At 39.7% G+C, this 25,971-nt stretch overlaps 1 protein-coding gene across 1 annotated transcript; it reads right to left on the bottom strand.

Annotated features, from left to right (window-relative positions):
• Positions 1-5,886: 5,886 nt before the first annotated feature.
• Positions 5,887-19,365, bottom strand: SNRPC (small nuclear ribonucleoprotein polypeptide C). The gene is made up of 6 exons (XM_037144325.2): positions 19,282-19,365; positions 18,857-18,899; positions 13,927-14,035; positions 11,070-11,159; positions 8,855-8,959; positions 5,887-6,229 (listed from the first exon to the last, which is right to left on the bottom strand). Exons 1-6 carry the CDS (start codon positions 19,287-19,289, stop codon positions 6,105-6,107), a joined length of 480 nt encoding a protein of 159 aa, XP_037000220.1. The 5' UTR covers positions 19,290-19,365; the 3' UTR covers positions 5,887-6,104.
• Between the last annotated feature and the right edge of the window lie 6,606 nt (positions 19,366-25,971).

Here is a 25,971-nt window from a genome sequence, read left to right as displayed (position 1 = left end):
CTTTTTACAATTTACTGACATAACGAAGTAGATTTTTTAAAGTGCACAATTCAGAGTTTTCTCACCCCCACACCCCCACACACAGTGAAATCATCACAATCAAGAAAATGAACACATCCATCTCTCCAGTTCTAGCTGTTCTGAGCTACTCTGGCCTCCCTGTGGTTCCTCCAAATCAGCAAGCAGACTCCCACATCAGGGCCTTTGTACCTGCAGTTCCTTCTGTGTGGAAAAGTCACCCCCTAGACATCAGCATGGCTTCCCCCTGCCCGCCACTCACTTCTTCATGTCTTTCCCCCTGAGTAATTCCTGATCTAGCACTCCCTATGCCCCTTGCCTACTTTATTTTTCTTTATGGCACATAGCACAGAACATTGGTATTTTCTATTTGTTTACTGTTTGATTTCCACTTAGAATGTAAGCTTCATAAAAGAACTTTGTTTTACTATTGTGCTCCCATCATTTAGAACAGTGTCTAAACTCAGAGCAAGTATTAGAGTGGCTGCCGGGCAAGCTTTTCTAGGGCGAATTATTCAGTGCTACTCTTCTCGTGAGCACCTTTTTTTTTTCAGTTGTTTTAGGTCCAGCTGCATATAACAGAAACTGAAAATAATATGTGACTTCAATAAAAAGAAGATGTTTATTTTCCTTTTGCATACAAGAAGTCTAAGGCAGGCAGCTCTTGCTCTTCAGGCGTTACTGACCTAGGCTCCTTCTGCCTTGCTAACACCACCCTCAGTTGCTAATTCCTAGTCCAAAATGTTGCTTACATTTCAAACATATCTACCTTCCTGTCAAAAGGAAAGAGGGCAGAAAAAGGGCATGCTCTTTCCTGCCAGGAGGCCGCACCAAACTACAAACTATGGGACATGTGCTGCTCATTACAGACAGCCATGGATCCAGAAAAAAATAGGTATTCTGTCCTTATTATGAATAGTAATAGATACTGGGGTGGGCACTTAGTACCATCTGCCTGCTACCCGAGGCTCTTTTGTGTTACTCTTCTTTTTGTTCCTCTTTACATGCTTCACTCTACCAACAGAGACCTGAAGAGACAAAAAGGATAAAGGGCAGAAATGTAGCACTAGAATATAGAGGTAAATTCTTTGTCCTCCCTTTTGCTTCTTCGTTCAACAACCGCCTCCCCAAAGTACTAGGATGTGACATACGAGCAAAGGAGAGGGGGAAGGAGTAGGAGACCAGTTTTCAGAGTCATTGTGAAAGATGATTACTTACAAAGGGCTTGGAGATCTTGGCTTCCTGTGCTGTGCTCAAAGTCTGACCATTAAATGAGGACATAAGTCAATGGGCTTTTTTTTATTGGGAACCGGGGAAAGACACTTATTCAAAAGGAACAAGTATGGAGAAATTGGAAAATCATCTCGGTAAGTGATCAAAATCACTCTCACCAACAAAGGGCAGACAGAAGGACGGCGCAGGCCTGTGCCTGCCTGCAGATGTGATATCCAGGGACACAGCTGTGGACAGGCACCAACATGTAACTACAAGGAAACATCAGACAAAGCCAAAATGAGGAATGAGGGACATCCTGTTACACAAAGGTTTATAAAAGACGAAGAGAGGCTGAAGAATTGGTCTAGCTAGATCAAAGGAGAATAAGGAGATTTGATCAAAAAGTTAAGAACATGATCCTAGAGAAGATCCTGTATAGGAAAGGAAAAAAGAATACAAGGACAATATTGGCTCAGTGGACAAAAGTTAAATAATAGTTGCTAAATTATTTTTCTTTAAAAAAAAATTTTATCTATTGATTTTAGAGAGGAAGGGAGAGGGAGAGACACTGATTTGTTTTTCTACTCATTCATGCATTCATTGGTTGATTCCTGTATGTGCCCTGACCAGGGACTGACTCACGACCTTGGTGTGTTGGGAGAATGATCTAACCAACTAGGCTACTGGGCCAGGGCCATGGTTGATAGATTGTTGAATCAAGGTTGTATTTTCTGAGATTGATAATTAAACTATGATTGTGTAAGAAGATGTACTCATTCTTAGGAAATACACACTCAGGCATAATATAAGCAACTTACTTTCAAATGGCTCAGAAAACATAGAGCGAGCAAGCAAATAATAAAGCAGATAAGTGAAATGCTAACAGCTAACAATAAGTGACTCTGGTCAAAGGGTGTGAGTGTTCTTCGTACAGTTCTCACAATGTTCTGGAAGTTTGAAATTCAATTCTCCCCCCACCCCCCGTACCAACAAGTAAGGAAAATAAGTAACATTCAGATCAGTTTATTCTTGCATTTGTCTGATGAACATTTCTAGATGCTGTTTGATTCTGTGCCAAAATTCTAACTCAAGCTTTCAATTGGGAAAGAAAGAAATGACTTCAATTAGTTAACATCTGTATGCAAACCAATATACCAGGACAGCCTTCTAGACACTTCTGTCAGGGAAACCTAAGGCAAGCCAGGCTTTTTTCTGTTCACCAAATGTATCTAGGAGCCTAAAAGATACCATCTGACTGAAGCTAAGTAACTGGGACAATCGCCACTGGACTTTTTCCACACAAGAGGACCAAATTAGCCAGTGGCTCTATGCAAGGATCACATTTCTCAGGCAGCTTGGAATCAAGGGGCCTGGCATTCTGGCAAACCCTTAAAACCACGGCAGTGGGAATGACAACTTGAACTTTAACTGCACTCCCTATGGCTCTGGCTCTGCCCACGGAAAAGCAAGTATGTCACCCCACATCTACACCAACTCCTCCGGTTCTTGGTATCTAGTAGTACTGATTGCACCTATACAAATTCTTACACACTGCAAAGGGCTTCCCTTTAAGATTGTTCCTAAGTAACCTGAGGCTATTTTAAAAAGCTTAAATAGGTATCTGTCAGCTTCTTCTATGTATACACAAGACACTCTCTTCATCCTTGGCCTGGCAGAACCATCCAAGTCAGAAACTTGCTGACTCATATGTAAGCTTAGTTGCCAAGGTTTCCCCTAACAAACTCTTTTTTGTTTAAAGATTATATTTATTTATTTGGCAGAAGAAAAGAGGGAGAAGGACAGAAACATAAAAGTGAGAAACATTGATCAGTTGGCTCTCATACGTGTACCTTGACTGGAGACTGAACCTGCAACTCAGGCATATGCCCTGACCAGGCAGGAATGGAACCAGCGACGTTTCACTTTGTAGGACGATGCCCAACCAACTGAGCCATGGGTCAGGACTCCCGTAAACAAATTCTTAAATCTGCAGAAAATTTTAACAAACCTGAGCTGTAAGTTCAGGCACATAAACTATGAATTTCTGAGATTTAAGTCTTCTTTAAAAGGTGTGACAATCAGAAACTAAAAGTAACAAGTGGTTCTGGCAAAGACTCAGCCTAGGAAGCTGACTCAGCTTCTACAGAGACTGAGTGTAAAGACTATCTCTTGGTCAGGATCTTTATTTCTATAGAAATAGAGTGTTGTTCCCTCTCTGGCCCCGCCCCCACACACAGCACCACAACCCAGCAACTTGGGTTGCCCTACCCTGGTGAACACTTAAGGCTCCATCCCTCACTGCCTAACAGGCACACCTAGACCACAAAAAAAAAAAAAAAAGAGCTGAAACGGAAGAACAGATCAAAGCTCCACAGCAAATACCACTAAGCAACCAGGAGATGGCCAACCTATCAGATGCACAGTTCAAAGCACTGGTGGTCAGGATGCGCACAGAACTGGTTGATTTTAGTCACAAATTAGAGAGACAAATGAAGGCTACGCTAAGTGAAATGAAGAAAAATGCACAGGGAACCAACCACTGAGTCCTTCTGGACAAAAGCATTTCACTGACAAGTGTGATCTTTCTGCTGTCATCACCATGTTCTCCAGTGTCTGGAAAATCTACAAACTAGAATGGAACCCAGGTGAGGACAAGCCTACGAGGGACACATCAGCACTTCTTTCCTTCTGGCAAAATAGGAAGGCAAACTGGAAATTAGTTTGTCACATAGAAAATGAAGGGATGCTGTATTTCCTAATAATGTGAGTTCATAAAAGTGAGCTTTTACCTGAAGCTCTGAGGGTTTGACTTGGGAAATAATAACTACCTCAGTAGTCATCAATAGGGGAATCACTATAGGAACTGAGATAGATCCATAAAACTAAATATTTTTCACATGTACTTTTTCCTCTGACTAAACATACCAGAAATTACAAAAAAGTATTACAATATAGCAACACCACAGTCACTGAATATAGTCTAATGTTAATATTCCTACATTTTTAGGTTTTTCATATATATATTTACATATATGCATAGATATTTACATGTCCATAAAATTCAATTTATTATAAATAATACATCAATCTAAAACATAGGATAACCTTGGTTCTCATTCTTTTCCCTTCTTTTGAAATAATGACTTTGGTGTATGAAAGTATATGTGGCTTTCCCTTAGTTCAATATTAAGTATTTTTGATAAAAAAATCTAAAAAAAAATCTGGAACCTTTATTTTGAATAAGGTCCCCTATCAGCCAGTCATCAGCCAGATTGCAGACTGCTGGTTTATGACACCATGTGCCATGACATCACTGTAACAATAACCTCAGAAGAGAAAGTGGTTTGTTTTTGGTTTTGAACTAGATAATGACTCCAAGACTAGAAAAGGTGACCAGCTTTTCTCCTGCATCCCTGTCCCACAGCCACCCACTTACTCTTATGGGCAACTCATATCACCAGCTGCTTATCTGTCCTCCCAGAGATCTTTATGCAGATAGTCACATCCAAGTATTTCCTTTATAAAGGACAGCAGCAGACAATACCTTGTAATGGGAACAAACCAAAGTGCAGAACAACATGTCATCTTGAAAATCTTTGCCCATCAAGACACAGAGCTCCCTTGTTCTATTTTAACTAGAATGGTATATGCCACTTTGTGGCTGTTTTCACACTTGATAAATCAGTTCCCTTTCGTTGGATATCTATGTTATTTCCGATCTGTTGCCACAATGCATAATCATGTACATGTCATCTTGTACACATGCAAGTGTATTTGTAGGATACATTTCTAGACATGGAAGTGCTAAGTCAAAGGATATAGGTAATTCTGATATTGCCAAATTGCCCTCCCCAAAAGTTACAATAATTTTTTTTATATCAATGCATGGTTGCCTCTCATGCGTCCCCTGCTGGGAACTGGCCTGCAACCCAGGCATGTGCCCTGACTGGGAATTGAACTGTGATCCTCTGGTTTTCAGGCCGGCGCTCAATCCACTGAGCTACACCAGCCAGGGCTAAGTTACAATAATTTTCACTCCCACTTGTAATGTGAGATAGGAGTTCAGGTTTTACAATGAGTTGAATTATGAACAATACCAATGGCTAACTTTCTAGATGCGTCCCTGAAAATATCATACCTTTATAGCTCAGGGATATAACAAATGACATTCTGAAGGAACTTTCTATACCATGGAAATCTGAGTAATTCCACCACTGCTATTAGCAAGGTTTCTGACTATCTGAGACCCAAGAAAAAGCGGAGCTGGGAAAAAAGAGAAGCTGAGTTAAGGCAATCCTTGCTATTCTTAGCTGACACACACACATGGTGAGGTCTTTTTCCCTGCATCAGCATACAAGGCTTAAAATTTTCCACTTACTATACAAAGTATTGTTCATGTGAAAAATTAACCAATTGTGCTGTTTATTATTTCAATTAACAAAAGCTTTACAAGTGTTACATCTACCAAAGTCTTGTACAAGAGAAGTTTACTTAATAAAGGCAGGGTGCCCAGAGGGAACCACTCTATAGCTAAGGACAAAGAATGTCATGCAGAGGGCACGCTGAAGAGAGAACAAGCTAGAGAAGCACAACTGAAATAGTTCCTCTCCTTTATAACTAACAAATAAGAAGGGGAAAAAAAGGGAACACATCTTTAGCTAACAGAGTTTACAATTTTATTTTCACATTTCACAATACAAATGAATTTTTTTGTCCCACTACTCCCCTCAAAAACTATTCTCTCTTTGATAGGAAGAGGGAGTGTCTTCCTTGTCGTGCTGTTAGAAAACACCCAGAGTCACAGCACCACACTCTCCCGGTGAACTAGAACAAGTAATACAAAAGTGACGGAAAGAGGCCCCCCTCTCTCCTTATCTGTCTGGTCGAGTCATTCCGGGCCGAGTGGGCACCATCATGGGACGGGCAGGAGGCCTCATCATTGGGGGCCCAGGCATCATGGGCATGTGCCCTCCCATAGGTGGCCTCATTCCAGGAGCTGCAGGACAAAACAAAGAAAAGGAAAAAGAAAGTCAGAAAATACTTCTTATGAGAGAGCTTGATGGGATTTCTATTAAAGATAAAAAAGTGGCCCCCCCTGCAAAATGCTGGAAAAAAGACATACTTGACAGAAGAATACAACAAATTCACCACATCTTTAAAATATTTAGACATTCTCAAACAAAAAACAAAAAGGTAAACACAAGAACCATATGGGAATCATACTCTAATGATAGTAAGGGAGAAACTATTAATAATAGATGGCTTTCCAGAAACCACCAGGGACACTAGTTCCCTAATGACCTTTTTTCTCACTCAGGGAAATTCACAACTAAGTCACATGTTACTCAGTCAGCTCTTTTAATCAGTTCTATGCACCATATTACCAGGAGCTATTTCATGGATGTACACAGGCACAGAGGACAATCTTACCACTAAGCGTTTGTTCGGAGTTGTAGGAAAGGTGAGCAGGAGGCCCATGCTGAGAACCTGTTAGTAACCATACTTAGCTCAAGTCAAGAAAAATAATAGGCAATAATGTGATTTATAACAGTTAGCACACACACACACAAAGCTGATTTTTCTAATGCATCTTAGAAACTATTAATGACTTTTTTTAAGTGTCAAATCAATATAGAAGCCAAATAAATGAACCAGGAAAGGGATGGCAAGCAGAGAGGTGAAGGCTGGGGAGAAACACAGGCAGCTTCATGGAACTGATAACGTTCTACATCCTCGGCTGGGTGGTGGGTTCATAGGTATTCATTTTTTATTATGCCTCATAATTTTCATGCTATATATTGCCTTGTTAAATATCAAATTTTACCCTAATTACTTATTTTTAACTAAATCATTTTGATTAAAGGCTTGCTATAAATGGTTCGAGAGAAAACTATATTCAAAGTTGAATACAGCCTTATCACAAAAAGTAAAACACAAGTATGCAAAGACACAAAATCCAACAGGTACATAATTTTTTTAAAGATTAATTTCAACAGGAACAGAGAATACTGCTAAACTACTGAATACCTTACTGAAAACCCCACGTAACATAACCAGTATTCAGCACTTGTTAAAGGAAGCTGATCTAGACCAAAGACTGAAAGCGAGGCACCTGAAAACTCTTCTTTAGCCTCCATAGTGCATTTCATTTTAATTAATTGCCAACACTGGCACTGAGTAAGTATAATTACTAATAAGTAAGTCTAGATCCTTTTCAACGTATTACAGAAATGTCCAAACACACACAAGAATAGGAAAAAAAAGAGTATAATGAACATCCATGTACCCATCAGCCAGCATCAACAGTTGTCTACCCCTGGCCAATTTATCTTATCCCCACCCACTCTTATCCACGCCCACCCCAACTACTCAATTATTTTAACGGAAACCCCATAACATACCATCTTATCTTGGCTAAAAATAACAACAAAATACTCAGGAGAACTGGCAACACCAACCTTCATTCTCAAATGTCAACCATGGGCTGCAGCTTGTTCTAGAAACCTTCTTTAGATGAGTCATGCACTCCCAGTTGAAACAACTAACCCATCTACAAATTTGAACTTGTGACTAATTTAAGAATGCAAAAGAAGCCATCTAAGTCACTTTGATTGTGTTTTGGGTTCAAAGCCAGTAAGGCAGGAACTCTTTTTATCTATACTCTCCCATCCCTCTAAATGATACCTGCAGTAAGCACCAGAAGGCTTCCAGCTGGGAAGCTACTTTAATACCTTTGTATCTTGCCTTACCAGCTGAATTTTAGGCTTCCTGCGTCAGCTGTATTTACTCTAATTACATACTTTATTCTGCAAACCAATAAAATAAGTGTAAAAAAAGAACTCTACCTATGAAAACTAAGTTGATATTTAGCGAGTCAGGTAGATCATCCCCAAAAAGTGCTCGCATGTTTGGAAGGTGAGCTGATCATAAAAGATGGGAACTAGCTTGCCTCACATGGTCTCTAACCACTTCACAGAAAATGAAACTAAAGGTTTGGCATCATAGGTATGGCTTACTGAATTCTGCAAAAAACATACAATGTTCCAATCAGTAGACTTGTTCTCAAAGTCAACGCCCTGCCCATGTAACAGAAAAATTTCCAAATTAATGTACACTTACATTTACATTAAAATAAAATGTTTGAAATATAAGCTTTTTCCCATTCCTAAACAAAAGACCAACTTCCAGGCCTAAAGCCCTTTTCATATACTGATTTAGCTTAGCTAACCTCTAAGATTAAAAATCAGCAAAAGGAGGTCAACTCCGGTCCAAATCAAAACCAAGAAAAGCAGCAGTACAAGCATGTATTAACCCCTTCCTTTATGCCCCTGTGGAACAAGCTCATCTACCTTTCTCTTCATTCTAAATGGCCAGAAGTCAGGACACCAGAAAACAGGAGGGAGGGAGAAGAAGAGAAAAAGAGGCAGCCTTATCCTGCTTTTAGTACCACAATGTCTCTGGATAGCATCCAATTACACTGATAAACCAAATATTTCTTTTTCTTTATTATTACAGATTCAAATTTAATTTGTTGCGATAATATACTTAGACGGCTAATTAAGACTTCCGTTTAAATGAAGAGCTAAAACACAATGAAGCATTCTAGGAAATTCACACTTACCAGGTCCCACTGGCATCATCCCAGGAGGAGGAGGACCCATCATCGGCATCATGGGAGGGCCCCCCATGTGAGGTGCTGGCATCATGCCAGGGCGAGGAGGACCCGCTGAAATAAAGAATGGGGCCTGAGGTTAAGACATGCTTATATATTAGTATTTTATCTTCTTATTGAAACTAATAGGGCCTCATGATCTGGTCTAAATCCTATTATAATAAACTTCTTATGCTCTTTTTTATAACAGTAGATCCACAAGAATCAGCATGCCACAAAACTTTAGTTACTCTGACTGAAAAGCAAGGACAAGCCTATCTAGACAGAAGTATAAAATGCAGTCAGGTTCCCCAGGTTTAAAAAAATACCAAAATTTACATTTTTAAAAAGGGGGTATTAAATTGTCCTGGCCACTGTGGCTCAGTTGGTTGGAGCACTGTCCCATAACCAAAAGGCTATGGGTTCGATCCCCCATCCTAGGTCCGGGTCCAGGCACCATGATTCCCAGTCCAGGCACAACCAACTAATGCTTATCTCTCGCATCAATGTTTCTCGCTCTGCCATCCCCTCTTTCTAAAAGCAATGGAAAAAATGTCCTCAGGTAAGGATAAAAGGGGGTATTATACCTTCTGTAGAGCTCCTGATAAAAAGCTGATGAACTTAAGCCACAACCACCTAATTTCAGATCATTTAATAAAATCAAAACCCAGACTTAAAATATTCTTTGAAAATACAAAGATATATATGCAGAGGCATTCCTGATGTATCACTTACAACAGCAACAACTTTAAACAACATACATGTCCATCAGTAAGAAAACAGTGAGGATAATTATGGTACATTCATACCATAAGACTATTCTACTGTTAAAAAAATGGAGTTGAATGCCAGCCTGTCAGGATAGAGAAGAGAGATGACCAAAGTAAGAGGTGCTGTGAGCTGAGGCCTGGCTAGGTCCCAGGAAGGTGGGAGCCCAAAGTGGTCCACCTACGCACAACTCTTACAAACAGCCTCCTTACTTCTACGTGTTTCTGTGATCACTTACAAGAGTTTAGGTCTCTGGGTTCAATTTCAATTTCAAACCTTCCAGAAGAGCCAAAGAACTTAGGAGTTACTCAATCTCCTTCTGTCATGAAGAAACAATAAACATTCCCAGAGAAGAGAGGCCTCTGATCCATCCCACTTTCAACTATTCAATTCTTGTCTTTCACAAGGTATATACGAGGTCTGTTTGGAAAAACTCCAGCCATTGTTAATATAACGAGAACTGTTTGGGTGACATGGATGTAAACCGGCAGCCAATGAGAGGACTGAAATGCACATGCATGAACAATGATCACTTCACTGTACTAGTGGGGGGGGGGTAGATGCCACTGAGTGAGCATGTGCACTGTATGGCTGTCGCATTAAAAAATGACTAAGCGAGTACAGCAATGAAGCTGCATCAACTTTTGCATGAAGCTAGCACATTCCTCCACAGAACACATTTGGACGACTGAGAAGGCTGCAGCTGTGGGCAACTGTTGATTGGCAGTTTCATCACGAGAATGCACCACCTCATGCACCACGCCTCACGTAGACTTTTTTGGCAAAACATCAAATCACCCAGGTGACTCAGCCCCCTACAGCCCAGATTTGGCACCCTGCAACTTCTGGCTTTTCCCAAAACTAAAATCACCTTTGACAGGGAAGAGATTTCAGACTGCTGACAAAATTCAGAAAAATATGAGGGGGCAGCTGATAGTAACTGGGAGAACTGTGTGAAGTCCCAATGTGGCTACTTGGAAGGGGACTGAGGCATCATTGTCCTCTGTACAATCTTTCTTGTATCTTCTTCAGTAAGTGCCTCTATTTCTTCAAATTCCATGACTGGACAATTTTTGGATAAGCCTCATATATTGGTGTTAGGTGGGTTAGAAAAGAGACTGAGAAGTTTACCAGCTCCATCAACCCTCCTGTGTTATGGTCATAGCAGTAAATAATTTAACGTACTCAGCAATACCTCTTCATGTATTAGCTTGTCTAATCACATGAGCTTCGGCTAATCCACTGAACCTGCCTCGGACCCACATGGGATGCCACAGACACAACACCCTAGTGATGATGCAATCAGAAGGGAACTACAGATATTTCAGAAATTATACCACCGAAGTTGTTTTCTCTAACAAGATCTGAGTACAATCTGCCCAGTTATACTCTTAAGAGAAAAACCTTACAAACTTACGAAGACTGGGGGGAGGAGGAATCATTGCCCCCGCAGGAGGAGGAGCAGAGAACGGAGTGGGAGGTATCTTTCCTTGCTGAAATGCCGCAGCTTTAAAGAAAGTGAGAAAAAACACACGGTGAATGAGAATTCAACAGCCCATTTACTCAAATAACTACTTTCTTTTAATCTTTAATGATCCCAATTATTTAATTCTAAAAAGCAACCATATAAGATTACTATAGCATGCCCTCTCCAGTTTTAAAATCAACTTTATGTATTCACCAGCTAAAACTGCAATTAATTGGCTTACTGGTTTGGGTTTTTTTTAATTGTTTTTATTCAGTTAGTATTTCTATGGCTGAATTAACTATAGAAAATTGGAGTGAAAACCTTCTACCAAAATGTCTTGCCAAAGAGAAGCGGCCACCCACAGTTTTGTTTGAAAATGTCCCCAAAACACGCGCTGCAAACTGTTCCTTCCTGTACATGCTGCTGGGAGTCAAAACAATAGGCTATTTGGTTTACCAGTTTTGAAATGAATGCACTGACCTAAGGGGCGAAAAGAAAGATTTCAAGGCAAGAGCCTGAGCCAAAGTAGATTACGATCTTTAAAAATGTCTGATACAATCAACTTTTAATTAAAAAAAAAATCCTTACCAGAGGTTATGTTTTTTATCAATTTTAGAGAGGAAGAGGGGTGGGGAGAGAAAGAGAAACATCGATTAGTTGCCCCCTGTATGCTCCCTGATCAAGGTTCACCTACTCACCCCAACTGGGAATCAAACCCACAACCTCGGTTATGTGCTATGACTGGGAATCAAACCTGCAACCTTCTGGCATGTGGGACAAACATTCCAACCACCTAAGCCACCCAACCAGGGCTCAACTTTTAATTTTTCTTTCAGACAACACGAGGCACAAATGAAAACAAAAGAGACTGAAGATCATTTATATTTGGCTTTTTAAAAAAGTCACAAATATTAAAATACACATTCATAAAATTTATTCCTGAATATAAGTCCTTCCCAATTCAGTGTAGTCCACAACCCAGGCACCCTTCCCCTATCCTAACTCATGCTCATCAGTACAAAGGTGGTCAAATAACTCAAGTAATCACCGATAATTCATGAGCACCAAATCAAAAAAACTGACCTAGAGTGGCTATTTATGAACAGCTATTCATATGCCTCTGAATGGTCTGAGTTCTATAAGGAATCATATCCCAATAAGGCACCTCCCACACCCTGAATAAAAAGAACAGCTTATAAAGACTGAAGGGGGACTAAGTCATTGACTCAGTAGCAGACTCAATGTCAACATAATCATGAACATGAAGAGGTGTGTCCCTGCCCTGGCTAGTACAACTCAGTTGGTTGGAGCAACATCCCTTAAAACCGAAAGGTCACAGGTTCGATTCCCAGTTGGGGGATGGATCTCCCTAGGTTACGGGGTTTGCTCCTTAGTCAGAGCACATGCAAGAGGCACCAATCAATGTTTCTCACATTGATGTTTCTCTCCCGCTCTCTAAAATATAAGCATGTCGTCACCTGAGGACTTATTTAAAAAAAAAAAAAAGAAAAGTGTATCCCTGAGGTCTTGCTTCTCTTCCAAGTCTTCCCTCAAAAATATTCACTCATCCTAAATTTTTTTTGCTGTCTACAAAAATAACTAAATATGAGGCTATTCTTCAGTGCCAAGAAATGTCTAATGCTTTTTTAAATAGAGAAAAAAAAGATTACATTATAATTTATTTTTTTCAAATAAAATGGGACAACGTCTGAGATTTGCTCCTTAATCTAGGAAGGATAAAGGGAGTAGATGAAGGTATTTGGTGGCTCTCAACCAGGGCAATTTTGCCCCTCGGGAATACTGGGTAATGCTTGGTGACATTTCTGGCTGTCACAACTGGGAACTGTTCCTTGATGGTAGGTGCCAGGCCTGTTGCCAAACACCCTACAGTGCACACAGGACAGCCCTCACAACAAAGAATTTCAAAACCCCAATGTCAATAGTACTGGGTTGGAGAGCTTTGGGATAAATGAAACAAGAGTGTTGTAGCTGAGTGCTGGGGGAATGGGAACTGAGGAAGAGGGTAGTAGGGGAGCAGCGGCCATGGAAGGTTTACTCATTAAACTTGTCTTTCTCCTATGTTTGAAATATCCCACAGCAGTTTTTGCTTCTGAAAAAAAAATCACATCTACAATCGAAGTCCACATTTGTCTGCCAGCTCTGAGTACAATAAATAATCAAGAAAGGATGTGTTTTAAATAGACCAGGATGATCTAAGATAAAAATGCAACATCCTCTGTCCGTGTCCTGAACCCAACTAGCTGAAACAACAAAAATGTCCCTAATTAAACAAAAAGATTACGGCACCTGTGACAGGGTTCCAAAACATACCCAGATTATTTCGTCACCTCAGTTACTTGCTTTCTGACTAGTTATCTTTGTCAGGACAACAAAAAATAAGAAACTCAGAATCTCTCAAACTCTTTGAAGAAAACTACAAACCTACTCCCTACCTACCTTTTCCTACTGTATCAGAAAAACAGTTCTAAAGAGTTGTATGGATCACTACAAAAGAGGTTTTACATAAATTTGCTACATAATCCAGTCCATGTCAATAAACATTAGGCAACTCATCCTTCCTTGTCCCACTTTCCAGTCTAACACCTGATTGCTCTAACATCAATAATTAATATTAATGTGCTGCCATGTCCCCGGGAAACCAATGACCTTCCACTTCTTTCATTCATCACATGAGAATGCTCCTATTTATCATTCAGGATGAGTTGCTTCTATGAACAACAACAGATACAGGGACGAGAAAGAATGGGACCATTCTACCACATAAGCACAGGAGACTGAAACATACTTGTTTTGTCGATCAGGCTCTGAGCCTGCTCCTCCATCCATTTCTGGTAGTAGTCTTTCACATTCTCTTTGTGTTTCCTGCCACTGCAGTGTGTCTTTCTCACAGACGGCTGTGAAACAAAAAGGTTGTATCAGTCACGGAAACAAATTTCCCAAACTAGAAATTTTATAAAGCCGTATGTTTACATACAGGTGGCCTGGCTACCTTTAGCAGCTTTAGCTAATCCATCACTTATAAACGTTATCCATGTTATCTACTATGCTTATTATCTAAACCAGAGCAAACTGTGGCCTATGGGCCAGCCATCTGATTTTGTAAAAAAAAGTTGTATGAACACAGCCACATTCATTTGTTTATGTATTGTCTATTTCTTCCCTCTACAAGAGTGAATAATAGCAATGAACACATGGTCCACAAACCTAAAATAATTATAATCTGGCACTTTTAAGAAAAGTTTGCTAGCCCTGGCTGGTGTGGCTCAGTGGATGGAGTGCCTGTCTGTGAAATGAAAGGCTGCCAGTTTGATTCCTGGGTTGCAGGCCAGGTCTCCAGTTGGGGGTGTGTGAGAAGCAACTATTAATGTCTCTCTCACATTGATGTTTCTCTCCCTCTCTTCCTCTCTCTCTAAAAAATAAAATCTTAAAAAAAAAAAAAAACAGCTTGCAAACCACTGATCCCTTTTAATGCCCTTTCTTAGGTTATTCTATGGCAAAAAGAAAAAAGGCTTACATACATTTAAATAATACTGTTTATGACAATATATTCTCTTAAATGACTGTATGGATCTAGGTAGAGATGTCTAACCTTTTGGCGTCTCTGGGCCACACTGGAAGAAGAGTTGTCTTGGACCATGCATTAAATACACTGTGACATGTAATCACCCAAAAATCTCATACTGTTTTAAGTAAAGTTATGACACTGTGTTGGCCACATTCCTAGCCACCCTGGGCTGCACATGGCCCTGGGCCGCAGGTGCGACACCCCTGGTAAAGTCTCTATAGATCACGTACAGGCCTTTGTCTCCAGCCCACTATTCTTTTCGTTTTCTTTGAACAGCTTTTTGGGATAAAAATGACATACAATAAACTCCATACATTTAACCTTCTGTTTTTTAAATTTTGTTTAACATTCACTATATGCCAGACAGCTTTGTACTTTACAAGTTTTTCAATCTTCATAAAAAATCATGCATGCACATTAACCACAACAGTAACTGTAAAGAACAAATCATTAAAAAAAAAAAAAAAAAGAACAAATCACTGATACAGGAAATATGGACGAATCTCAAAAACACACTCAGCAAAAGAAATCAGGCACAAGCCCAGTGTATATACTGTACGATTCCATTCACATGTAGTTTTAAAACTAGTAACACTGATCTTCAGTAAAAACCAGACCAGTCAGGGCCAGAGGTATAGGAGACTTACTGCAAAGGAACACAAGGGAACTTTCTGAGGAGATGGAAATGTTCTGTATCTTGGTGTACACATCAAGTTGTAATCGTCTGACAACTCATCAAACTGTATACTTACAAAGTTTGTATTTAACTAAACGTAAACTATAATTCAATAAAACTGATTTTAAAATATCACAAGATTATTCTATAGATAATAAATCTTCTATTTTTATGCTTAAAGATCTGTCTCAAAACACATAGCTGGTAAGTGGTGAATCCAGATCTCAATGAGATGCTCCCCATGGCTGCCTAACCACCTCCTACCAGTAGTAAATCTCCTCTTTGAATGATTGATTCAGTGGCAGAAGATATGACCGATATGACATGAGTGGTCCACATTTCAAAATACTGTTCCCTGTCTCCCAAGCCACTGCTTACACTATGCTTAGAACAATGATGCCTCAAGCCTAATAACAAAATCATGCCTGAGAACCAGTAAGAGTTCCAAAGTTAAACACTGAATGTTTTATACATTTCAAAGTCCTCTGCAGGGAGTTGCTTCAATCACCATGGAAATCTCATACTAGTTCACAAGCTATCATGTTAGAACAACAGTATTACAAGGGTTCCTGATGTTTCTGATAGAGAGACATTTATTATAAAAAGGTCCCTTTCACCCTTGGCCAGCATGGCTCAGTTGGTTGGAGTGTTGTCCAGTAATCAAGGGGTTGCAGGTTTGATTCCTGGTCAGGGAACATACCTAAGCTGTGGCAACCAATCAATGCTTCTTTCTCACATCAATGTTTCTCTCTCCCTCTCCTCCCTTCCTCTGTCTCTCTAAAAGCAATGAAAAAATGCCTTCAGGTGAGGATTGAAAAAAAATATCCTTTTTCAATTTTCTGAATTTTGGCATTAGCAATATGAGTGGGCATATGAAAATATATACTGCTAAAAAATTAGAGAGGTACAGCCCCCTTGCTAACAATGTCAGAAAATTAAGACTCCCCAAATGACTTATAGGAAGTTAGGCACAAAAACAAAACAAAACAAAAAGATTTGGGATATATAGGTAAGCTATTACTGACACAAACTTATTCAAAGGTCCTCCTCCAAGACATCTACAGTAACATTCAGAACCATCCTACTAACATGTTCCAGAAATCTATTAATGCTAAACTATATGTGACCATGTGTCAGAAAGAATTCCAAATGAAGTGTCAACAGAGAAATCACTGGCTAAGTTCTTGCAGCCACTATTCAAAACATGATTATCAAAAAGTTCTGATTTAATCGGGTTTCTGCAAAGGCAGAAAAATATAGAGCTGCACTTCTCAAGGTGTGGCTCCCAGACACCTGAGGGCGTCTTTGACCAGACTTCAGGGGTGGGGGGGTCTGCAAGGTCAAAAAAGGTTTATAATAATATTAAGACATTACTTTTCTCACTGTATTGACACTTTCACTGAGGCTGCCAAACTCCTGGTGCTCTGGAATGAATCATGGCAATGGCAACCTGAAGCATTAGTGATCAATGCATTTTTCAGTAACATGTACTCATGGGAGAGAGAGAAGTGGAGTCAGTTTCATTGACTGTCCTTGATGAAGCAGTAAAATTGTCCCCCACCCCAAGATTCTATTTATTTATTTTTTAGAGAGGTGAAGGGAGGGAGAAAGAGAAAGATCAAATGTGGGCTGCCTCTTGTGCGCTCCCCACTGGGGACCAGGCCTGTGCCCTGACTGGGAACCAAACCAGTGATCCCTTGGTTCACTAGCTGGTGCTCAATCCACTGAGCCACACCAGCCAGGACAGAAAATTTGTTAATTTTATTAAATCTCAGTGCCTGAGATGTCTTTTTAATATTCTGAGTGACAAAATGGGAACTATGTACAAACCAGTTCTGCTATGTACCAAAATATGCTATGTCAAAGAAAAGTAGGCATTCGATTGTTCAAGCTGTAAGTTCTACCAACTTCATCTTTGATAGAACATCATTTTTATTTGAAAAAACTAAGAAACAAACTAATTATTCAGATTCCTCAAAAATAAATGAAATAAACCAGTTACTTTGAGGAAAGCAATCAGTAGTATTTAAAATTCTGACTTTTCAAATAAAAATTAGGCTTTTGGAAAACTTTATCACCACCACAAGCTTGTCGGCTTCTGAATATTTAAAAGTGGTTTCTGATTAGATTGTGACATTAACCAACATAAATTTTTATGTTATATAAACAAATGTGTCAACACTTGGAAGACTCATGTAACTGAGAGAACAAATATTTTCCAAGTGACAAAAGCATGCTACAAAATCATGTGTGGTGAAAGGTCCACTCAAAGTAGAAGAGAGACCAGTGAATTTTAATGTAACCAGGTATGAAAACTGATATGTTTTCAGATTCCATACTGCAACTAACCATGTGTTGATTTTTGGGCCGAAATATAAAGTACTAAAGAATAGCTACAATAATCTAAAAGGGCTATTAAAGGCTATTAAATGGCCTAAAAAGGCTATTAAAGAACTCCTCTTTTTTTCAACTCTACACCCATGTGGGGCTGGACTCTTCATATATTTCACCCAAAACATAGTGGAATAGATGAGAAGTTCTATTTCTCATCTATTGAGAATTTAGTTAGCTGTCTGCCATTAAGTCTGACATCAGATACATTTGCAAAAATGTGAAAACAATGCCATGGCTCGTACTAAATAGTTTGTTGGGGAAAATAGCTAGTTTTCACTTTTTAAATGTTATTTGTGTTACAAATAAAAAGTATGTTATTGTTAACTTTAAATGATATATTTTTAAATTTTTGTTTTAATTTCAAATATGCAAATATTAATAGCTATACACCACAAAACCTAATTTTTTAACAACCCAGTATTTTTAAGAACGTAAAGGGATTGTGAGACAAAAGCTTGACAGTGGCCAGCACAGAAGCTCTGTAGAACACTGCCAAGCTCCATGCGATGTATAATGTTGTAACATCGGTCAGTTATTTATCCACACCTTGCCTCAGTTTCCTTCTCTGTAAAATGGAAATATTAACTTCAAACGATTACCATGAACAGCAAACAAAATAATACACATAAAGCATTTGGAACAATGGGTGACACAGTATGTATTGAATCTTGGATGCTGTTATTACTTGTTAAGCAGTTTTTAATGCAAATTAAAGTACTTGGTTTCAAACTTAGGCATTTCTTTTCAATTCCATCAAACATTTGAGTGCTGTGGCACAAATATTTGAGCTTTAAGATACTTTCCTGGACTTTTTAATTGTCATATACAGTTTTTTTCATCTTTAAACTTGCTAAGGCTTTATTATTTTGAGTCTCCACTGAAAACACTGACTGCTGGAAGACTAATCACTTCAAATTCTGAAGACAGTTACAGTAAAGGTAGAAAAATAAACACCTCCAATTATTTTCTCCAAGCAGGGGCCCTTAAACCTCAGCAGACGAAAACCATAAACTTACACCTAAAAAATATCTAATTTATTACATACAAGGTTTTTTGAAGCAGAAAAAAAACACCACTTACAGAGTCATGGGTGAGGTATGTATCGCAGTAGTCACAATAAAACCTGGAGGGAGATGGAACGTAGAAAAAAGAGATGACAACCCGTTAATAGATGCCCATCCACAGAAGTGCTGTTCATTTAAGGTTAAAAAATAACAATAAAAGGTCTAGTACTGATTCGTACACGTCAAACAAAGCGCCCTGACATAAATCAGGCTTTTTTATTCCTCTATAGGCCATCGATCTCCACACTCTAAAAGGGGGATCCAGAACCCGCCCCCTTCCTCCCTTCCTCAGACCCTCTCGTTTCCGTTGAGGCTACAGGAGCCAGAATCCGCCCTGCAAACCCCAACAGGGCCATGATCACAGGGCCATGTCAGGGCCCAGACAGGGTCATTAGTGACTGTAACTGCGAAAACCGCCCCCAGATTCAAGTCCCCACTCACTTGGGCATGTTGTTCTGCAGGCCGTTGGCCACTCGGTTCCTTACCACAGGAAGTGACGCACACACCAAGCGCCGACGCCGCGGAATGACGTATTTAGCGCGACTTCCGTTACCCTCCTCAGTCATCCAATCAGTGTGCGGAGCGGTGCTGCGCCAATACTCCAGTGTGTGGCCGGGTCGGAGGGGTGGGGCTTCTCCTTCCTTCCTGCCACCTACAGGAAGGCGGGAGTACTAAGGGTCCTTATGAGGTTCAATGTACGCGCATTTACTTCATCTTGATTCCTGATGCTCCCTGAAGCGTGTTATTCATTCTCTCCACAAATAGCTAACGGTTACCCGCTATCTGCCAGGGTGTGCTCTAAGTACTGAGAAGACAGCAGTGGATAAAACAAACATCCCTGTCATGAAGATGACGTTCGAGTTAGGGCAGACAATAATAAAGTCAGTATGTAGTAGTTTAGATGGAGCCAAGTTCTATGCAGGGTGAAAAATTAACCAGGAAAGAGGGAGCTCAACTTTAAATAATAGGGAAAACTTGCTGAGAAGGTGAACAACTGAGAAAAAAAATCAGTTGCTTAAAGCAATAAAGCCAAGTGCAAGTTGTTTTACATAGAGTGTCTTTTTCGAGTCACATTAACTGCAGGAGAGTTGAATCCTTGGTGTTTAGTCTTATTTTGCCGCTTACTACCTCTGCTGCTTGTGCAGTTTCCTCTGAAAAATATGGGTAGTAATTCTTACTTGTGGGGTTTAAACTGATAGAAGTAACTTGTCCACAGATATAACCTGTTCTAACAACAAGGGCAAACTTCCAGCCTGATCTATCAGACTGCAAAATGCAACTGGGGAGGAGGAGCTTTAGATTCTTCTGCTTCACACTCTCTGGTGGTGGAAATGGAACTAAAATAATAATTGCTACTTTATTTGAATATGTACTATGCCCCACGTGCATTAAATGCATTAATTTATTTAATCCACTTAACAACCCTATTATTCACGTTTTAGGTGAGGAAGCTGAGCTTTAACAAGGTTAAAGCTTCCTGGTCCTAAAACAAAAGTTAATTGTACAATGAAGTCATCAATCTTTCACCACTTCAATACAGTGGTAACTCAGCATTGGTAATACTAAGAACAGTCAGATATGTGTCTCCTGCTGGGATTCCAACATTAAGTAGAAATCACTACCTATGATGTATTCTTACCCAAAATGTTTAACTTGGGTCTAATCAAGGTTATAGGATAAGCTAGGAGAGCAAGCTAAAGGAAAGCAAAACGCAATGAGTAGATTTAGAAGGTGGGACATTTTATAGGACAACTGGCCTCTTTCGTTCACCAAATCAAGAAAAGGTGCCACTCTAGATTAAAATATTTTTTAAGAGGTATAACAATTAGATTATTGAATTGTCCAGGATTAGATCTAGTTTGGAAAAACCAGCTATAAAGGACAACTGGAGGCAAATGCCTGGGCCTTAATGTTGCAGTTCTAGAAACCTACATTTGTGTATGCACCCTGAGTTGATTCTTCTCAAAGGGATGGATTCATTAATTATGTTTTTATTCTTCTCCTTATTTCTCTGTGCTGGCCCTGGTATTGTTTTGCCCTCAAGTCCATGTCTTATCTTTCCCCTCATCTTTTCAGCATGCCAGTGGGGGCCTGACCCCATGAAGGCTGCATGGCTTGGACTGATGTGCTGGTTGGCTTCCAGGCTGAGTTGCTAGGCCCATCGATGGGAGGCACTTCTGCAGATTGGAGGGACTGAGGGAAAAAGCAGAGTGTACCCACCCCCACGCCAGAGTACCCATCCCCACCCACCCCCCCAACCTTAGGCTGTCTCCTCCAACCTACCTAGCTCTAACTTTTAACAGATGATTCCAGCTCCTGGGATCTGGTAACAAGATGTATCTTTCTTCTGTTCCTCCAGTGTAAGAGTGGCAGTAGCTTCTTGCTATTGCTCATCTCTGGGCTACTTTACTATTTGCTTCACTTGTTATCTCTGCCAACACCTATGTAAAACAATTCTTTGAATTAAATGTCCTCTGTTTTAAATACTTAGAATGTTTACTGTTTTCCAAGACTCAGAGGGTAACCTCCAAGTTCCAAGAGGGTATTTCCCTTGTATCCCGCCACATGACGTATTATCTTGGAAAGCAGTGCTTTTTGCACTTTTCCTCTGAGGGTTCCAGGCAACTTTGAGAATTAATTTGTTACCTTCATTCTTCTAGGTGTAGGGTCAAAATCTAATGTGGTCATCTTTGCTCGAAATGCCCTTGAACTCTTGTGCGATATCTTAAACATTCACAATGTTTGCAATCTACTGCGTAATATGTCTATGCTATCCATTTCTTCTCAAGATATTTTGTGCAGTATGTTCCCCAGCCATACCCCTGTTACCAGTTTCTTCCCTGTCCTTCCAGAGAGACACTATGCAAATGCAAACACAAACCTGTGTTCTGGTTCCATTTTACAAATGCATAGTACTTCATTGTTTGGATATACCTCAATTTATTAACCTGTTGATGAACACTTAAATTGTTTCCTGTTTTTTACTATTACTGGCACATATGCAAGTATATTTATAGGATAAATTTCCAGAAGTAAAATTACTAGGTTAAAGAGCTTTGCTTTATAATTTTGAAAAATACTGCCAAATTGCCCTCTGTTGTATTTGAGTGATTTTTCATCTTTTCAATGATAGATTAAAAACGGCAGGTACTGTAATGATAGGTATTATAACTTTACTTCTCTTATGAATAAAGTTGAGCATTTTTTCATATGTTTAAGAGCCTTAAGGAGTCTATTATATACTATTCTATGTAGACTGCCTTTCATGCCATTTGCCCCTTTGTCTATTGTATTAGTCTCATCCTTCTCTTTTCGATTTGTAGAGAACTCTATATATATTAAGGAAATTTATTTTTCCTGTAATATGAATTGCAAATGTTTTTCCATTTTGTTATTTGTCATTGGTTCTATTTTGGGTGATTTTTATCATGAAATAATTTCAATTTCTGTGTTGCTAAAACTTAATCAATTCTTTTACAATTTCTGCATTTTATGTCATACTTAGAGAGCCTCCCCCTCTATGAGCTTTTTAAAAATTCTGTCATTTTTTCTAGTTCTTTTATTGTCATTTTCCATATTTATATCTTTAACTACATGAAATTTATTTTTTAAAAGATTTTATTTATTTTAAAGAGAGGGAAAGAGAGGGAGAGAAATATCAATGTGTGAGAGAACCATCACTTGGCTGCCTCTCACACACCCACAACCAAGGAAGGCATGTGCCCTGACTGAGAATTGAACCGGTGACCTTTGAGATTGCAGGCCAGCACTCAACCCACTGAGGCACACCAGTGGATTCTCTTCTCTCTCTCTCTCTCTTCCTCTGTCTCCCTACCTCTCTCTCTAAGAGCAATGAAAAAAATGTCCTCAGGTGAGAATGATATAATAATAATAATATTAATAATGTGACGCTGGACACTTGCTTTGTCTTGACCTTGCTGAAGACACAGTTGGACTTTTTCCATAGTGGGACAGATGGAGATAGGACAGAGGGTCAGCCTTCCACCCAAATAAACCTTGCCACACCACAACCTCTCATGCATGGGTGGATGAAATGTTTTTCTCTCAATCCCTTTAAAGAGCCCCACTTCCACCAGCAACAATCCCAGCACCAGTTTTTTGATAATCCGTCATTTTTACTACTAATGTGAAATGCTACTTTTATCATCTACTAAAGTCTTCTATAAATTCTTTTCATTTCTGGGATTTTGGTCTGTTCTATTGGTTTGTCTATTAATGTGCTTTGGCAAGAAAAAAATTCTGAGATGTTCTAAATTAAAATTATAGTGGCTGGAGAGTGAGAGAAAGGGACAGAACAGTTAGCCTGTTAATAGCTGTGGATCAACTCTAACAAAAGACTGCTCACATTTCTGTATACCTGTTGGAATTTTGGGTTAGTTTCCAGGTGGCGACTTTAGAGATTATCTGAAAGAGAGAACCACCAGGCACCGTCAGACCCCAGGAGTCTCTGCTTCTCATTTACGCATGAAGTTTCCCACCTGCTGCCCACAGCTCATCCACGGGAGTGGACACTTCTTCCTTGCTGGCTCAGTACCTATCCCAGAGCTGGCATCGCTTCACCTTCTCCCATCCCCTTTGTCCATAGCTAATGTAAATCTTTTCAGAATAGCCTATATCCCTCTTCCCCCTACCTGATGTATAAAAACTCTTGCAAAACTCCGGATCTGTGGACATGTTGTCTTTTCCAACTGGCCAAGCTGCTGGGGCTTTAGGATTCAGGTCCCAAGACCAATTTTCTATTTTTGCTATCAATGGCCTAATAAACCCATTCTTTAAAAAAAAAAAAAAAAAAAAGTCTTTCAGGCCCTGACCGGTGTGGCTCAGTTGGTTGGTTTGCCCAAACCAATTGAGTGTGACAGTAAAGCAAAAGGTCACAGTTAGATTCCGGTCAGCACATGCTTGGGCTGTGGGTTCATATAGTCCCAGTGAGGGCATGGTCAGGGCACATGCTAGAGGAAACCGATCTATGTTTCTCTCTCACACTGGTGTTTCTCTCCCTCCCTTCCCATCTCTCAAAAAATAAATTTAAAAAATCTTTTTGAAAAATAGTCCTGGCTGGTGTGGCTCAATGGGTTGAGTGTCAGCCTGTGAACAGAAGTGTTGCCAGTTCAATTCCCAGTCAGGACAAATGCCTGGGTTGTGGGCCAAGTTCCTGGTTGGGAGCGTGTGACAGGCAACTGATCAGTGTTTCTCTCTCTCCCTTTCCCCTCTCTGGAAATGAATAAATAAAGTCTTAAAAAATTTTAAAAAGTCCTTCAACCATGGATGTTAACATTTTTGTATAACAGCCTCTACCAACTGTTTTGTTAGAGTTCATGTCTTACCTATGGTTATTCTAATATAAAATGTATTTCAATTACCCAGCTAAATTGCTTAACTTTATTCCTTTCTTAAAAAGATATTCCATCAGGGACTCATGTGTTACATTTGTCATGTGGTTTGTCACACCCTCTGGTACACTGTTGTATATCCCTGCAGGGTAGTGTTGACAGCTAAATATATGATGCCCAGTTAAGTTTGAATTTCAGATAAACAATTAATAATTTTACTAGAAATAATAATTTAGTAAAATTATTATTTTATTAATAAATTTTAATAATCTTTAGTATCTCCCAGGCATTTTTCCCATTTCTAAAAACACTATTAGAGGGTACTTATTAAAAATAATTCTTTTAGGAGCATGTGACAAAACCAACTCAAATTAGATTAAGCACATTGGGGATGTAGAGGCCCAGAAAGATGAGACATGTAAGGGTGGATTTATCTTCAGTTGTGGTCTCAAATAATGTTACCCTGTCTCTTCTCTCTCCATCTCTCATCTTCCTGTCTGCTTCTCCTCACACATTGACCTCATCCTCTCACATATATAAGACAACTTCATCAAGAATAATACTGTGTAGGTGTAATGAGCATAGTTTTAGATCTAAAATGCCTGTATTTGAATCCCAGTATCACAAGCTATTGCTTTAACCTTGGGGAACTTGCTAAACCTCTTTGTGTTTCAGTTTCCTCATCTGTAAAATGGGGACGATAATAATATCTACTTCATAGTGTTGCCAGTGAAAATGAGGCCCTTTCATGGAGCCACAAACAAAGTATTCTAGGAACCCATGTATGGGAGAATAAAGCTGAGTGGTAAGGTTTACTGTAGAAGCAAATTCAAAGGAGCACCCTGGGTTCAGCTCCAGTGCCTCACTTTCGTCCACCCTGTTATGGAAAAAGTTCAGCCTTGTTTTCATCATGCTCAGAAATAGAGCCAATGTCCAGAAATTCTGTGCCATTGATTTAGTTCATGTTTGTCCCCATCTCTCTAGCATAGTCTGTTCCCAGCTGTGCTTCATCTGGCACTGTGCCCAGGTCTGCACTTGGAGCCTGTGCATGTGCCAAGCCCAAGGCAGCTGCTCAGCTCACATGGTTGCTGTGGAGAGAGAACTCATGAATAAATGGGCGAGCGTGTGTTACCATTTGAGAGGGTGAGAGAGAAAAAGAGAGAGCGAGCTGGCTCACCTCCGTTAGGCTGATTATATTATCTGTGCTTGGGAAGGACCAGGGTGCTCTCTCAAACTAACCAAGCAGCTTCCCAATCCTTTGCATGCTGGTATTGGATCCTTCCTCTACCCAATCATTTCCTACATCTTTCAGAGTTCTGTGTCCCTTATCCAATAAGATCCTTTCCTCAGGCTGGACAGATGGGCCTTTTTGGTCGTGATCTTGGCTCCTACTGTGAACACCTCATAGTAGAAGCTCCTCCCCCTTTGTCATCTGGGCTTCTACTGGACATGTGCCCAGCAGAGGAATTTCTCCTGCTGTTTTACCTTTCTTTTGGTAGTCCTGGCTAGTGACCAGTAAGGATCCTTCCTGATTACTTTGGGGATCAGGTCCCTGATAAAACTGTCCCCTAGGGAGACTATGAGTGCTGCCACTTCCTAGTAAAACAGGCTCAGTGTCCAATTCAATTCCTCAGTTGATTAGGTTTCTTTATGTTTGATTTCCTTTGCTTCCTTCCTTTATTAATATCTAGCTACCTATGCTAACAATAGAGTCATGGCTATGAGGACTGAATAAGATCTTTCTCAAATGCACTTAGCATATGGTAAACACACAGAAATT

This window comes from Artibeus jamaicensis, unplaced genomic scaffold (assembly GCF_021234435.1).
Source record: "Artibeus jamaicensis isolate MK-2021 breed Jamaican fruit bat unplaced genomic scaffold, CSHL_Jam_final contig_1539, whole genome shotgun sequence".
NCBI lineage: Eukaryota > Metazoa > Chordata > Mammalia > Chiroptera > Phyllostomidae > Artibeus > Artibeus jamaicensis.
This window is presented reverse-complemented; position numbering and strand designations above follow the sequence as displayed.